The 14,168-nt window shown below is 42.6% G+C and overlaps 2 protein-coding genes across 2 annotated transcripts; one reads left to right on the top strand and one right to left on the bottom strand.

The window, feature by feature from the left end:
• Window positions 1–3,360: 3,360 nt before the first annotated feature.
• On the top strand, window positions 3,361–5,066 carry LOC119354010 (cysteine-rich and transmembrane domain-containing protein WIH2-like). Its single transcript, XM_037620719.1, has 3 exons — window positions 3,361–3,522; window positions 3,646–3,826; window positions 4,804–5,066. Exons 1-3 carry the CDS (start codon window positions 3,474–3,476, stop codon window positions 4,847–4,849), a joined length of 276 nt encoding a protein of 91 aa, XP_037476616.1. The 5' UTR covers window positions 3,361–3,473; the 3' UTR covers window positions 4,850–5,066.
• Window positions 5,067–5,896: 830 nt separating this feature from the next.
• Window positions 5,897–13,446, bottom strand: LOC119354009 (probable amino-acid acetyltransferase NAGS2, chloroplastic). The gene is made up of 10 exons (XM_037620718.1): window positions 13,053–13,446; window positions 12,301–12,388; window positions 10,966–11,174; window positions 10,587–10,738; window positions 9,886–10,273; window positions 9,146–9,243; window positions 8,448–8,559; window positions 8,185–8,344; window positions 7,272–7,344; window positions 5,897–6,565 (listed from the first exon to the last, which is right to left on the bottom strand). The coding sequence occupies exons 1-10, from the start codon at window positions 13,362–13,364 to the stop codon at window positions 6,412–6,414; spliced, it is 1,746 nt and encodes a 581-aa protein (XP_037476615.1). The 5' UTR covers window positions 13,365–13,446; the 3' UTR covers window positions 5,897–6,411.
• Between the last annotated feature and the right edge of the window lie 722 nt (window positions 13,447–14,168).

The following is a 14,168-nucleotide window of genomic DNA, read 5'->3' as shown; positions in this document are numbered from 1 at the left end:
GAAATGACCCTAGGTCAATGGACAACCGACACGTGTCCAACAATCAGATTTCAAACACACACGACAGCTTGGCTTGGGCTCCAAGTAAAGCTGACTCGACCAACTCTGGAAGAGATTTTCTCTCATAGTCTTCGCTCGAAGACATAAGATTTTAGGTTGAGCATCATGTCAATTTTCTAACTTTGTTTACCTCAACCCTACTTAACAGTTCGGTGGTTCCTATGACTTAGGAAAGAAGAAAATGAAACTACCAAAAGACTATGTCTTCGCGCTCCATTGTCATCAAGCGAATGTCTTCGCATGTCATTATCTTCAACACAAATGAATTCGTGAACCACCATTATATTCAATGTCTTCATACATTTTTAGGGTCATCTTTGATGGGTAAACCGAATCAATAGAGACTTCTACCTGTGTTCTCCTTTAAATCTCACAAACACATTAGTCCCACAACCAAGTTTGTCGTCAATACTCCAAAACCAACAAGGGGTGGCATTAGATGCACTTACACGGGCATGGGTATTGGATGTGTTCCCTAAACCCTAACCCTAAACCATCCGTACCTATACCCGGCTTACCCGATGGGTACAATTTTTTCTCGTTTTATAAACACATGGGTATTTATTTTTTTCCAAACCCTTACCCCATAGGATTTCTGCCTGCCGGGTCGCGGGTTGCGGGCACCCATTGCCATGTTGAGATCAGGTTGGTTGCATGTCGAAGGATCAAGTTGGTTAGACCCAGGGAACACTTTGACACTTTATATGCTAAAGTTATGAGCATTGTTCTTAAGATGCAAAGATGACAACTACAATATTTTTTATACAAGGGCTTCCCTGATTCATAGAAAAAAATGTTTCGCTCAAAGGGTTGAAGGGAGATAGTGCATCAAGTTATTCGCAAGGGCCAACTTGATTCTCTTCCCTAGGGATCCCAGATGAGGGAAGCCTAGTGAAGAAGAAATTGCAAGGATGAGATTGCGTTTCTTTAGAGTTCCACGCCAAAAAATAGCGGGTTGTCCCATCGCTCCTTGGGGCAGCACAAATGGAATCGGTGAGGATTTGAAGTAACGATGTTGTATGAGCACGTGGTTGTACATTGTAAGCTGGTGTTTGAAATATCGTATCATAATCACAGGGTTTCAAAAATACATACATTGGATAGGATCGCATGTCTAAACAGGGCATTGTGAAAACACAAGCATGTGTAGAATTTGGGTATTTGATTTGCATGAATAAGAAAAACACAGAATTCCTAAAACATATGGTCAAATGAAGATCAAATCATATGCAAGATAATATGAATCTAACATTGCGCTTTTTATGGCTTTTGTCTCCTTACTTGTGCACAAGAATGTAGAAAAGGTTTGGGTGGATTGTAAAATACCTTTATTTTCCTTAAAAACCGAGTCCAAGGAAAATTTCCTCCGTTTTTTATGACCAATTCCTTTGAATCAAACTGGTGAACAATGTCACCATAGAAGAAAAAACACTATTTCTATATTTTCTTTCTTTCTTTTTCCTATAAATGCTTATGTGCAATGCACGTTGATATTAGAGAGGAAATTGTTTGCACGTTGATATTAGGTAAATATCAACTGCATGTCAATTATATGTGATTATATCACAAACATTGATACACTATTTGGTATGATATTAATTGAATGCTAAATATGTTGAGCACTAACCGTTTGACCGATCTAGATCGTTGGATATGGTGTGACCAAGATTAGTTGTATCTTTCTATGTGGGTCTTTTTATATTGGTATAGATATAGATAAATCAAATAAGTCATGAGTTAGATTTAACAACAAGACGTATCAGGGCATGTACAATGGTGTTATTTTAAAAGTGTTGTATAGAATAAATGCTCAGGCGGATGAGAGAGAAATCACAAGGCTAGTCATAGTGGGTAGAAACTTAGATTAGTAACATATGCATGTTAGTAGTCTATGTTACTACCATTATAGTGGGTAGTAACATAAGTGCATGCAAACCTTCATTTATTATGTTATAGACTCATTTTGCATTGGGGTGCGTTATGTTACGGTAACATATTAGGCTGGTAGTAATGGTAGTATCATACATGCCAATTAGACAATTTTGATGAGGTGTCATAGAATTAAATAAAAAAAGAGAGGGTTGAGTATCATATCATGATACCGTATCATAATAAATGTTATACTACTATGTATCATGCATGACATTAAATAGAGTACTACATGATAGTAATATATGCATTAGGGAGGTAGTATCTGATACTAGTATATGTGTTGCCCATTACAACCAGCCTTATGTTACCACAAGCATCTCTCTCCTCATTAACTCCATGCGATATAAGCATATATGTTTTGGGTGCGTTATGTTCATAGCTAAGTTACTCCCACTATGACTAGCCTAAGAAAAGACTTGCCTTCTTTTTTAGTTAAAAGATGATCGAAATAAGTCATTATACATCTTTTTATTTTTTATTTAGCTTATGTGGCGGACTTAAAATAAGGCTGCCTTAGGGCATGTACAATGGTTGATAAGACAATCTTATCTTAAGTCTTACATGTAATTTAGAGATGACAAAAAAAATATGTCTACAATGGGTTATATCTTAGCCTTATCTTCAATAACTAGCAATTCCTTAAACACATGGTGAGACAAATTGTGCTAAGAGATCATCTCTTGTCTTATCTTAAATAAGAGAAGACAAGCCTTTTCTTATGAGTTCTCTCTTCTCCACCTCATCATTTATCCTATGTGGCACTTCTAAGATAGCACCATTGTACATGCCCTTATCAACAATCATACATGCCGTAAACCAAAATATGGTTGGATGGTTAGAAGGGCGGTGATATACTCTGCTCACAATAGTTCAAATACCAAACTTGACATTAATGCTTACATTTTGCTGGATTTATTCCAGGTCTTTTAGCGATGTACGTTCAGTTGATAGAAGACTTTCCCATCAACTACAAAAGATGTCTAAGACAACTTCGTCAGTCTTAAAATGATGTGTCGACTCAGTCTCTAGGTGATACTCACAGTCATGGCTCAAAATATCTTGTTACAACAAATGCATGTTCCGAGCCAAAAGAACCGCGTGCCCGGGCTACACGCTTGGCAGGTACACCGAAGGAAAAGGAACCAAATCAGGCACCTCCTACCCACATTTGCCAAAAGGATATAACCAGGTAACCATAGATTCACCCGGCCCGGGCGACGCGTTCTGGTGGCAACGGGCAGGCAAGTGCGCGCCGCGGCGAAACCCGGGCCGGGCAAACGCGTCACGCGGCCCCACCAAGCAGGCCCATGCGCCCACGTTCGGGACGCGGTTTGGCGAATTCCGCTATATAAAAACCACCTGACCTGACGCCCGCCAAATCACCCAAACCCCAGCGCCTCAAACAAAGCCCCGCTGCGCGTGCCCCGATCGCCGCGAGGAACCAGCGAGAGACCCCGGAGCCAGAGGAGGAGGAGGAGGAGATGAGCTACTACAACCAGCAGCCCCCCGTCGGCGCCCCGCCGCCGCAAGGTGCGCACCCCGTTGTCGATTCCCGTCTCCATCCGTGCCCATCGATTCTCTTTTCCTTTCCTGCGCGGTGCTCCTTTCCTCTTTTTGTGCTGAATCTCGGCCTGTGAATCTTTGAATCCTCAGGGTACGGGGACAAGGGCGGCTACCCGCCGCCGGGGTACCCTCCGGCCGGCTACCCGCCCCCGGCGCAGGGCTACCCGCCAGCCGGCTACCCCCAGCAGGGCTACCCGCCGCAGTACGCGCAGCAGCCGCCGCCCCACCAGCAGCAGCAGCAGAGCAGCGGGCCTTCCTTCATGGAGGGATGGTAAGCTCCTCGTCCCATCCCCTCGATTTTCCCTGCCTGCGGTGTCCCGAGTGCTAGATTAGATTCAAAGTCGGCCCGCGGCTTGTCTGGAGGGCTGGATTTCATGATCGGCCGGGTCAGATCTGCCCGGGCACGCCGGCGGCGACCCTCTTCCCCGTCGGTGGCCGTCTCGCGCACGTTTGCTTGGGTGGTGCGGACCGCGACTTGACGCGTGAGCGAACCCTCGGGAAAGGGCGAGAGAGAGAGCAGTCGCGGTCTCGACGACGTGTCGGTCGCTCCACTCAAAGCGGCGAGGGGTTGTCTCGTCCCTCATGCCGTGACATGAACCATCAGATCTTGAAATCGACGGCTCGGATGCAAGTCAAAGCCATCTGTTGTGTAGCCAGCAGCCAGCACTAACCGAAAAAAATGCGTCTCCGCGGTCACGATTTCCGGGAGGCGTCTCACATGCGTTTTGGACTGGCATTTTGAGATAAGATCAGGAAATGTTGGTGGTAGTATAGAAATAGGCTTTCGTTTCTTTAGATTAGATTCCTTCGGGACGACGCAACCTGGGAATCGGGAATTAATATTTCCGTTGACGACGCGGTACTACTACCAAAGAACGGCTATCCTCTGACCCAAGATTATCAACCAGCTTTATTGCAGTACTAATTACGTAGATGCTCACGCACTAACTGTTTATACTCTCACGAAGAACGGCTCTCCTCTCACCGGAGATTCTTGATCAGCTTGATTACAGTACTAATTATGTTGATGCTCGCGCACTAACTGTCAGTATATACTAGTGTCAGAAACGTTCTTATATTATGGGATGGATGCATGCATGGTTGAGCATTTCGAATTCGCATAATGTTTCATTATGCCGGCCATAGGCATATACCTGTTGCAAATGCTGTCAGTATATTATGCAGCTACTTTATCCTGCCTTGGATGTTGTGTCTCATGATTCCCTCGTGATATTTTGTTTGCGACAGCCTGGCCGCCCTTTGCTGCTGCTGTCTCCTGGACGCCTGCTTCTGAGGAGGGAGGGAGGGAGGAAGACGACGATCAACTTCGTGCAACTGGGACTGAGCTATCCTTCTCTGACGGAGAAATGCTGCTAGTAGCTTAATTATTATTTCTCGTCGGGCATTATCGCCTCCTTTGTTTGATCCATGTTTATGAACCTCTCTGCATTGCAACTATTCGCTTGGTTGTCGACTGATGATTATGTTATGCCTGGTGCCTTCCGTGTGTATACTGTGTCGGTTTATCCGTCTCTGGTGGTGGAATTCAACTCGCGTCTCGCGGTTGTGGTGTTCAAATTGATTTTTCTGGCACGTCTCCATCGATACTCGCGGTTTAGGCGTCGGGTTAAGTCTGAGGTTTTGACTGGACTGTACTTTATCCGATTCTTCCAATCTCACCTCGCAGAGCCCGCAGGAATTCTTGCCGTGCTATAGATTACCCACTCCCTTGCATGCATTAGTCCAACACTAACAATCCAACCGTCTTCGTGGCAAGTAAAGAGTGCAGTGATTGTTTCGTTGAAGCCTTGGTCTGTTTTCCATGACCTAAGGGATGATGTGAGCGCCATCTATTCAAAGCGTCGACGCTAAGCAAGCAAAGAACAAGCACGCCATCTATACAGGCACTGGTCGACGTGTAATCCCTCTTATCTATTACCGGATGATGATGACATTTTGTTTTAGATTCTCACACTGATGATGACATTACATTGCCTAATTCCACATCGTGTGTCCGTCACGCCCAACAATGAAGGCACCCACCACCTTGGGCAGTACAGCACAGTGCACCAGCATATGCATGTGCTCCGGGTATTTGAAATGGAATATATCCAATCCAACCATGAAATTTATTCCTCTCCGGCTCGCTGCCGGCTCGAAAGGATGCGTGCTGCCAACTGCAAGCTAATTTCGGCATGAGGCACGCATGTGCGGTGCATATCAGCATCTGATAAGTTGGCAAACCTCCACGTGAAGTATCCCATTTGATTTGTTCTCCGGAGCAGCAAAACACTTTTGCTTCTCAATCCAGGCAAAAGGAAATCACCATAGGAATCAAACATTGCAGGAATCAAGCACCAGGTTCACATTTTCAAGCTTTTACATCGAAATCTTGATGGATGCAAAAGAAAGAAAACCGCCAATCTATCTGGCGTGTGCACTTATTTTTCCAGAAGCATAACGAGTGATTTGCCGTCCACCAAGAGCTCATACTTTCCATTACCATTTTCCTTTCAGAGTACTCTTATGTGTAGAATATGTCCCGTCAGTGAACAGGACGACTCAATCAGGGGGGTAGCACATGCATACCTCCATTTGGTATCATCAATTGCTTTTCCTGGGAAGCATCATTATATTGCTTGCTGATGGTTTCTGTATAGAATTTCCTCTGGTATTTGTTCTCCGTTGTGGCACAAAGTGCCTTTTTTACATCCATGTAAGTAAAAGAAAATTTTAAAGCCGCTATCACAGGGTGCAGTTATATTTCTATCTGAAATTACAACTAACATATAAAAGCCTTGATGTAACCAGTGCAGATATCTCGTCTGACTCTCACCAAATTCTTTGGAAGTCCTGTCATCTGCCAGCAAAATTGTTGACAGGGACACCAGCATGCTTTGGCTGGAGCTGCTTTATATAATATTTTGATCCACGTGACAGATTGATGCGTTTTCTTCTCTGCTCAGGAATAGATTCGATCGAACACTCTGAGAAGCCACGCCGCACAAACCTGCATCGTTTCAAATTAAGCACAAGCAAACATATGAAAAGCTGAATCAATGTCTATTTCCCATGTGATTGATCATTGCACTTCATCATTCACTGGAGTGTGTAACAGGTCCAAAGGGCTCCCCAACAAGTTTTTTTCTAGGTCAAGAGAGAAACAACACAACCGCATGCGCTATGATACAAGTAACAAGCTCTCCAGTAGAACAGATTGTTTCTTCACCAAAAGAACTTAACCCCGCCAATAGATTTTGGTGGACTGAATTTACAAACAACTGGCCTCAAAAAGCATGTTTGGTTGTTCCATGCAACTAGTGTTAGCAACAATGTTACTTTTTGTTGCAGAAACAACTTTATTCTCTCATGTTCTCTTGTCTACATGAACAAAATGCTAAAGTGGCACCCTCTAAGAAATGGCTGAGGTGTGCTATTAGAGATGTCCTAATGAAATCAGGTGAAAGAAATTAACAAATCTACACCCAAGAAAGACCATGAAACTAAACTTGGACCATAGGAACCTTTCTCAATGAAACTTGGGATTTAATAGAGCCTAGTGCTTTGAACATCTCTAAGACTGGCATGATGTTCGAACTTGAGCTAACTGATAACTTAATGTCTGCACTAAGATAATAGAGAGGTGAACCATTTTTCCTTGGTCGTGGGATATGAAACCGCTATAAATAAGCCAAGAGGAGGATATAGGTACATACCAATCGGCTGTCCGTGTAGTAAGCAAGAACAGTTTGCCAAGACCAAGGGATAATGCCTCCTTCTCAATGTAATCTGAAACATAACCACAACCACAAATAAAAAAAGTGTGTAATATCCTTTCTAGTAGAAACTAACACCGGCAGGTGGGAGCTATTTTAATATTTCTGAGAATACGAGAGAAAAATCACCAGATTAACATTCTGATTTCTGGCCATCGCCATCAGATGGTTAGTGGCAGACTTGCTAGTTAACAAGGAACTCACTCATCGCCATTTTCTTTTATGGTAGTTTTTTCTCCATCATTTTAATCAGATTTCTGGCTATCATCGTCAGATGGTTAGTAGTACACTAGCTAGTTCGAAAAGGGACTCCCTCACCACCATATTCTTTGATGTGGTTTCTTTTCTATCTTTTTAATCTTTTTGAGTTGATATATGTGTACGACAAAGGAGCCAACTGGGCACAGTGAAACATGTGCGTGTCCATGTGCTTTGGGGAAAAGCTATGGCTGGAACAGGAGTTGCATCAACCAATCAAAAATAGTAAATTCCGCTAAGTCAGCTCTACCGCTAACAGTTTTGTTTTTATGAAATGACACCCCAATTTGTTTCGAAAACCAGTCAACTGCATACCTCAACATGGATCCATGAATTTTAAGATTAAACATATCGATGTAAAACATTGCGAATGTTAAAGATCAGGCTACAGAACATTATCAAGCAGAAACAAAATTGTGCTAACCCTGTATTTCTTAGCTATAGCACAGCTCAATACCACCAGACATACACTAATATGGGTGAATCTTTCCAGAGTATATTATGCAATAGAACACCATCTTTGAAACTTCAAGTGGCAACAAGTCAGTTGCTACTTTTAGAACAACAAAAATAATGCATGTGGCAATGAACTTACCAAGCAACTTATCCCCCAGACCTCTTCCTCGGCATTCTTCAGATACAGCAATTGCAGCAACTTCACCAGATTTGTCCTCAGGAAATGGAAAGAGAGCAGCACATGCAATGACTGAACCATCTCTTTCAACAACGTAGAATGAATACAACGCTTCAAGAAGCTGAAGAGACGTTGGAAAAAAGAAACATTTTAGCACTACTATGTACTAACTATGAAGAGAATGAAGCACTCATTATATCAGATTCCTCAAAATCTTAACACACCTCTTTATCTGTTCTTCGCACTAAAACACCAGATTCCTCTAGTGGGTAGATAAGTTTTCTTATGCCAGGAAGATCTTCCTCCGTCGCCATTCTTGTTCCTTCATAAACATCCCTGAAAACATGTGATAGGTAGGACATGAATCTTGACTATGATAGCTTGTACAGCCTAGATTCCAAAAGACCTTTATGTACAAAGAATACCATGGTGAAGTATTCGTTTCAGAAACATGTTTGATATGTATCTTCAGCTTTGACATATATTATGGATTAATGCTAAACTTGCAAAAGGATCTACTGGCTGCTGACATGAATAGCAACAACATAGAAGTTGTAGTGTCTTGGGTCTGAAACACATAGTTAATTATTTTTTCCTTTACCTTGTCAACCAGTCCAAGCCAGCTCACAAGTAGATATTTTTTTATCAGTATAGTAATACTCTATACTATGTTGAAACTGCTATAGAGGCATCTAATTTCTCACATGCTAGTGTTTCTACCAGGAATCAAGAATAAGAAAAAGAAAGATATTAATGAGTTTATGAGATGCATCCAAGTCAATAGAAGGATAAAGCAGGCATGGGAGCATTGGTTGTGTACTGGACCTAGAATTTGATTTGTGCATTGTTGGCTTTCAATATAAGCCAGGCTGAACGCCTTTCAACTAAATAAGAAAATGAAAAGAAAAGACGTTAAGAATACCTCGCAATCATTGTCCCAGCACCATCTCTTGTAAACAACTCTAATAGCAGTGATCCATCAACTGTACCATCTATGATATGCACTCTTTGAACACCACCCTGGCATAAGGAAGAAATAAATGTATATAGACAAATTTAAGTGATAGAGACTGTCATGGAACTTTGCAGCTTACGCTTTGTTAGGAACATGGTTTGAATATTTCACTGTTTGAAGGAATATTTCTTGCTTTATTGAAAGAGCAAACACAAGTATCACACGCATGCCACCTTCTACTCAAACCACACTCAAGCTTTAGATACACGGATACTACTGTACTGTAGTCCTCAGCACGGACATCGACCCAACCTACAGCAAGATAGTGATGCACTACAGTTCAAAAAAAAAAGATAGTGATGCACTAAGATAGGGCACTCCTTATGTCGTTCAATGTGCCAGCTTTCTCAGATCTGACAAGACGTTACGTGACACTAGTATTGCTTCTACAGGATTGCTGCCACACTTCAAGCCATGTGGATCCAATAAGACAGAGGTGCATAGCAGCATGACACTGATACAATAGCAATAGCTACATTCAACAGGAACAACAATGCAAATGGCAAATGCAGAAAACAATGTTGCTACTTCGTCGAGGACACCATTTCAAAAACAAAGATGTGTTCATCTTATGCTCTGTAGAAAACTAGTAGATCTTAAAGCAGAAACATAATAAAAAAATATCGCGTGGAAGGTACGCCACTTACATGGCATACATAAGCAGCTGCAGCCAACTCAGAAAGATAGCCATTTGACCTGCTTAATCGCTCTTCACCACCAATAGCAAACCCTTGCTCACCAGAACAAATACCATTTCCATTGTTAAAACCCAAACCGTTTTGAAAAGAAGCAGCGTACCCATTAAGATGCCCCTTTCTGTTCAAAGATGGTTCATGGTCCTCCTCATCAACAACCTTGACATAATTTGCAGCAATATCACTTTGCTTAGCACGCTTTCTAATCAACATATCAGCTTCCTCCAGAGACATGAAATGAATGACTCGTCCATTCTCATCAAATATCTGACCATCCACAACGCAGATAAGTTTATCCGCCTCTATGGCTAAGGCACATGCGGTGGCTACTTCGTAAGTGCTGAATGTTAAAAACAAGGAAAATTAATTTGTTTAGTAGGTTACCCACAATATATACAAATTACAGAGAGAGAAAAATTATGGTGTAGTTATTTAGCAATTTTCAAGTAAAACAGGAAATTCACACTCACACATACTCCCTCCGTCCCATAATGTAGGACGTTTTTTGACACAACATTAGTGTCAAAAAACGTCTTACATTATGAGACGGAGGGAGTATTTCTCATAATATATGCATAATTTAGAGAATCAATGCAAGCATATAATCATTAGAAAATCTTGAAACTGAACAACTGGTAGAGAAAATAACATACTTGCAATTTAGAACTTCTCCTGAGCTCGAGTATCCCATATTGCTCACAACAACAATGCTATCACTATCAAGCCTTTCTTTTATCCGTGCAACATCTATTTTCTTAACTTCACCAGTAAATCCGTAATCAACACCATGAACTACCCCTCTTCTCTGCCAAAGAAAATTAGTTGCATAAACTCAGTATTGCAGGACCTCCAGCCGACTGAAGTTCAGTAGAAGATAAGAGGTAAAAAAATGTAGAGGAATAAACAGAAATAGCACGCAAGGAGGCACATAGACACTCAAATGCCTAAATGCAGAACTAGATGATGGATAGGGCTCACAGTACTACAGCTGTCTCCAATCTCAAATATTTTACTACAGCTATAAATATTCACCTTAGCACCAAGGAAATTGCCACTTGCAACATTATCCACAAGACCATGCCAGTGACCAATAACACCATGTCTACGGAGGTTTAACATTGGAGGGCCAGGAGAGAGCTTTGCTTCTATTGTTAACCTTATTCTGCCAGCTGCCTCCATCGCAGCTTCTAGTGAATCAGAATCGGTAACTCGGTACTGACCAACATACTTAGCCTTCCTTCCTACAGCAAGTTTCATAAGATGAGAATATGCAGGAACAGGAAAAATACTAGAAATATAGTTCAAAGAAGAATAAAGCCTGCATTAGAAAATGTAAAGGACAAGAATAGTGAAGAAACTTATTGTTCACATCATCATCGGAGTATTTCCACCAATCCACCTGAGTTGTTACTGAAGTCATGCCAAATCAGCATTTAGGAAATGTGGAGGAGAAAAGATGAGGGGAGATGGTGAATTCGTTACTCTATGAGGGAAACAGCCTGGCTCTCCAAACAAGACACTAGTAACAAGCATATGGTCTCCTGGAGAGACCCTTGTTACTAAGAAAACTCATCTTGTGGGCTCCACAACATTGAATGTAGTTTTATCTTACTAAAAGGTCTAAGTCACTGGCGGAGCTATTGCAAGGCTGAATGGGCCATGACCCGCCCAACCCATGGGGTTTGTACACTTTACATTGATTTCCCGGGCCTTGAAACAATAGCCCATAGGCAGTTTTCTTGTGTGTGGCCCGCCCATCTTTTGGTGGCAAGCTCTGCCACTGGTCTAAGTAACAACCTATTGGAGGGTTTGATACTATTGAAGTATTGATGAGTTCAGATATTCCCTCTTCTCTTCGCAATGAGCTTAGTAACAAATTGTTGGGGATGCTCTCACCTACCAATGGTCTAATAAGTCGCTGCTGTCATCAAATGTGACTCGTCAAATTCTACGCATGTAAGCAGCAGTTTAGACATAGTCCCTGTTTCACAATCACTCTACAAATCACATTTGGAAGTGTCGCGGAAGCTTTGTGGTGGGGAGTGGGGCAGAAGTGATGAAATAAATTACATACTTCTCAAAGAGATAGAGTTCGCTAGAAAGGTATCATGGTGCTGTTGGAAAATGTGTTCAGATGTGTTTCTGCTCATCCAGCATAATCACGTGCTTCAGAAACTAAGTTATCTTTAAGTTTTTATTAGGTAACTTTATTATATGCTGAAGGTCCCTTAAACATTGTGTTGTAAACTTTAATAAATAGATAAAACCATAGATGGGAAAGTAAGAACAAATATACAATTGTTAGTAGCATAAGGATGATCAGGTATGAGTGATAGAAGACTGGTGTACTACATGTGCAGAACTAACCTCTTTCCGACAATAGTTTATCAATCTGGACATGTGTTCCCGGAACAAGAACAAAGTTAATGCCAAGACCATGAAGTAGTGAAATATCCTGCATGTGATTGAAAATGTAATATTCCCTAAATAACTAGAAAATGTAAGGAATCCATAATGATGTGAACTTTATGACAACAAAATACGATAAATCTATGCAGCATAACAGTAGCACCTAAGCCCAGTCACATGACTAAAAAAATAATCTCATACTCCTGCCAGGAAAACCAGTGATTTTGACTCCTTTTTCCTAGTAACATTGGGGCCATTTATAGTCTTGAATCCATGTTCGCAGAAGACCCTCATTCCAATTATGTACCAAAAAAACTAAGCTGCTTCTCGTTCTGTCCCTCATTTCTCATCCCCATAAATTAAGTCCAACGAACCCATACTCTTACAACTTGCAGCTGTCGAGTGGCTAGTGGCTACTATACCTTGATTGCTTTCTTTAGATCATTTGCCCATTGATCAAGTCCAATGAACCATATGGTCCATACATCTCACAAAATGTCATAATCTCTAGCTGGCCAATGGATAAACAGTTTTGTTTGAATCACTTGTGATAAAAGTAAGTTATGTTGGATAATTAGAATCGCTACTAAAACAATTCCATGGTTCGGCCCCCCACGGCTAAATGGAAGAATGGCATGCTCTTTCATACGAACAATGAACACGAAAATCCAAAACACTCCAGCTCAGTTCAACTTAAGCAATCATAGTACCTGCAAAATGCGGTCCAAGTGTGGCCCCGACACAACCTCGCTGGATATAACGACCACGAAGGTGCTCCCACGATGGCCCCGTATGTACGGCCACGCCTCCCGGAAGAACCCGACGAACTCCTCCCCCGCGTCCACGCCGCCGCCGCCGCCGCCGCCGGGATGGCGAACCGCGCAGCACCGGACGCTGCGCAGACGCCGGCGAGGCGGGGGAAGCCGCAGGCTGCCGGGCGGAAGGCCCCGGGCAGTAGAACCCTGAGCCGACAGCCGCGAGACCCCGCCGGCGAGGCGCGCGGCGGCAACCATAGAGGCCATGTAAGCAAGTGGGCCCACCTACGAACCCTAGGCCTCGTGACTGGGGAAGTGGGGAGGGAAACAGTCCGCGCTCCTGCGGTTTGCGAGTTGCGACGAGTAGGCCGTTGTTTCAGCAAGCGGGTTGGCGCGTAGTTGGACACCAACCAGCAGATCGTTTGGGCCTTAACACGAAACACGAGCTACCTTTGTACGGCTCAGCCCACTGTTATGGCGGGCCGGATGCCCGTCTCTTGTCGCAAAAGAAAAAAGAATGCCTGTCAAGGAATCGCTCCTCGCGCAGGCAACTGAACCGGAACAAAGGTGGCATATGAATATAAATGCCTCGTGACAAAAAATGGTTTGAGCATCTATATTGACTAGTGACACTTTTTTTGTCTATGTATTCACACATATATTATGTTCCGGTTAATAAAATTCTAGCATGAATAATAAACATTTATCATGATATAAGCAAATAAATAATAACTTTTATTATTGCCTCTAGGGCATATTTCCTTCACTGCCACCGGCGCCGAGCCCGGCAGGAGATGAATACGGGGGTCGTAGACCCGGGCCGGCGGAAGGCCCTGGGGTTCCGCAAAGAGATCAATGTGCTGCTGCAGGAGGTTATCCAACAGCGGATGCTCGGCCTCAGTGGTAGCCGCGTGTAACACCCCCGGTGTAATGATGCTACAGTAACCCCTGGGGTTAAGTTAATTGTTTTGCTAAACATGTGCCTGATCATTTTTGTCTCATACTCTTTCACATTTCAGTTGAATTCAATTTAAAGTTATGAGTGAAATTCAAAATGCTCAGACATGAACA

This window comes from Triticum dicoccoides, chromosome 2A, assembly GCF_002162155.2.
Source record: "Triticum dicoccoides isolate Atlit2015 ecotype Zavitan chromosome 2A, WEW_v2.0, whole genome shotgun sequence".
Taxonomy (NCBI): domain Eukaryota; kingdom Viridiplantae; phylum Streptophyta; class Magnoliopsida; order Poales; family Poaceae; genus Triticum; species Triticum dicoccoides.
The sequence above is the reverse complement of the archived record's forward strand: the minus strand, read 5'-3'. Positions and strand labels throughout refer to the sequence as shown.

Bases quoted from the DNA above. Each gene is read 5' to 3' on its own strand.
- LOC119354010 (XM_037620719.1), top strand. From the start codon at position 3,474: ATGAGCTACTACAACCAGCAGCCCCCCGTCGGCGCCCCGCCGCCGCAA. The intron at 3,523-3,645 runs GTGCGCACCCCG...TTGAATCCTCAG, and splicing joins CGGCGCCCCGCCGCCGCAAG to GGTACGGGGACAAGGGCGGC. The intron at 3,827-4,803 runs GTAAGCTCCTCG...TGTTTGCGACAG, and splicing joins CCTTCCTTCATGGAGGGATG to CCTGGCCGCCCTTTGCTGCT.
- LOC119354009 (XM_037620718.1), bottom strand. From the start codon at position 13,364: ATGGCCTCTATGGTTGCCGCCGCGCGCCTCGCCGGCGGGGTCTCGCGG. The intron at 10,274-10,586 runs GTATGTTATTTT...TTTAACATTCAG, and splicing joins GGAGAAGTTCTAAATTGCAA to CACTTACGAAGTAGCCACCG. The intron at 8,560-9,145 runs GTATTCTTAACG...ACATGTTTTCAG, and splicing joins GCTGGGACAATGATTGCGAG to GGATGTTTATGAAGGAACAA.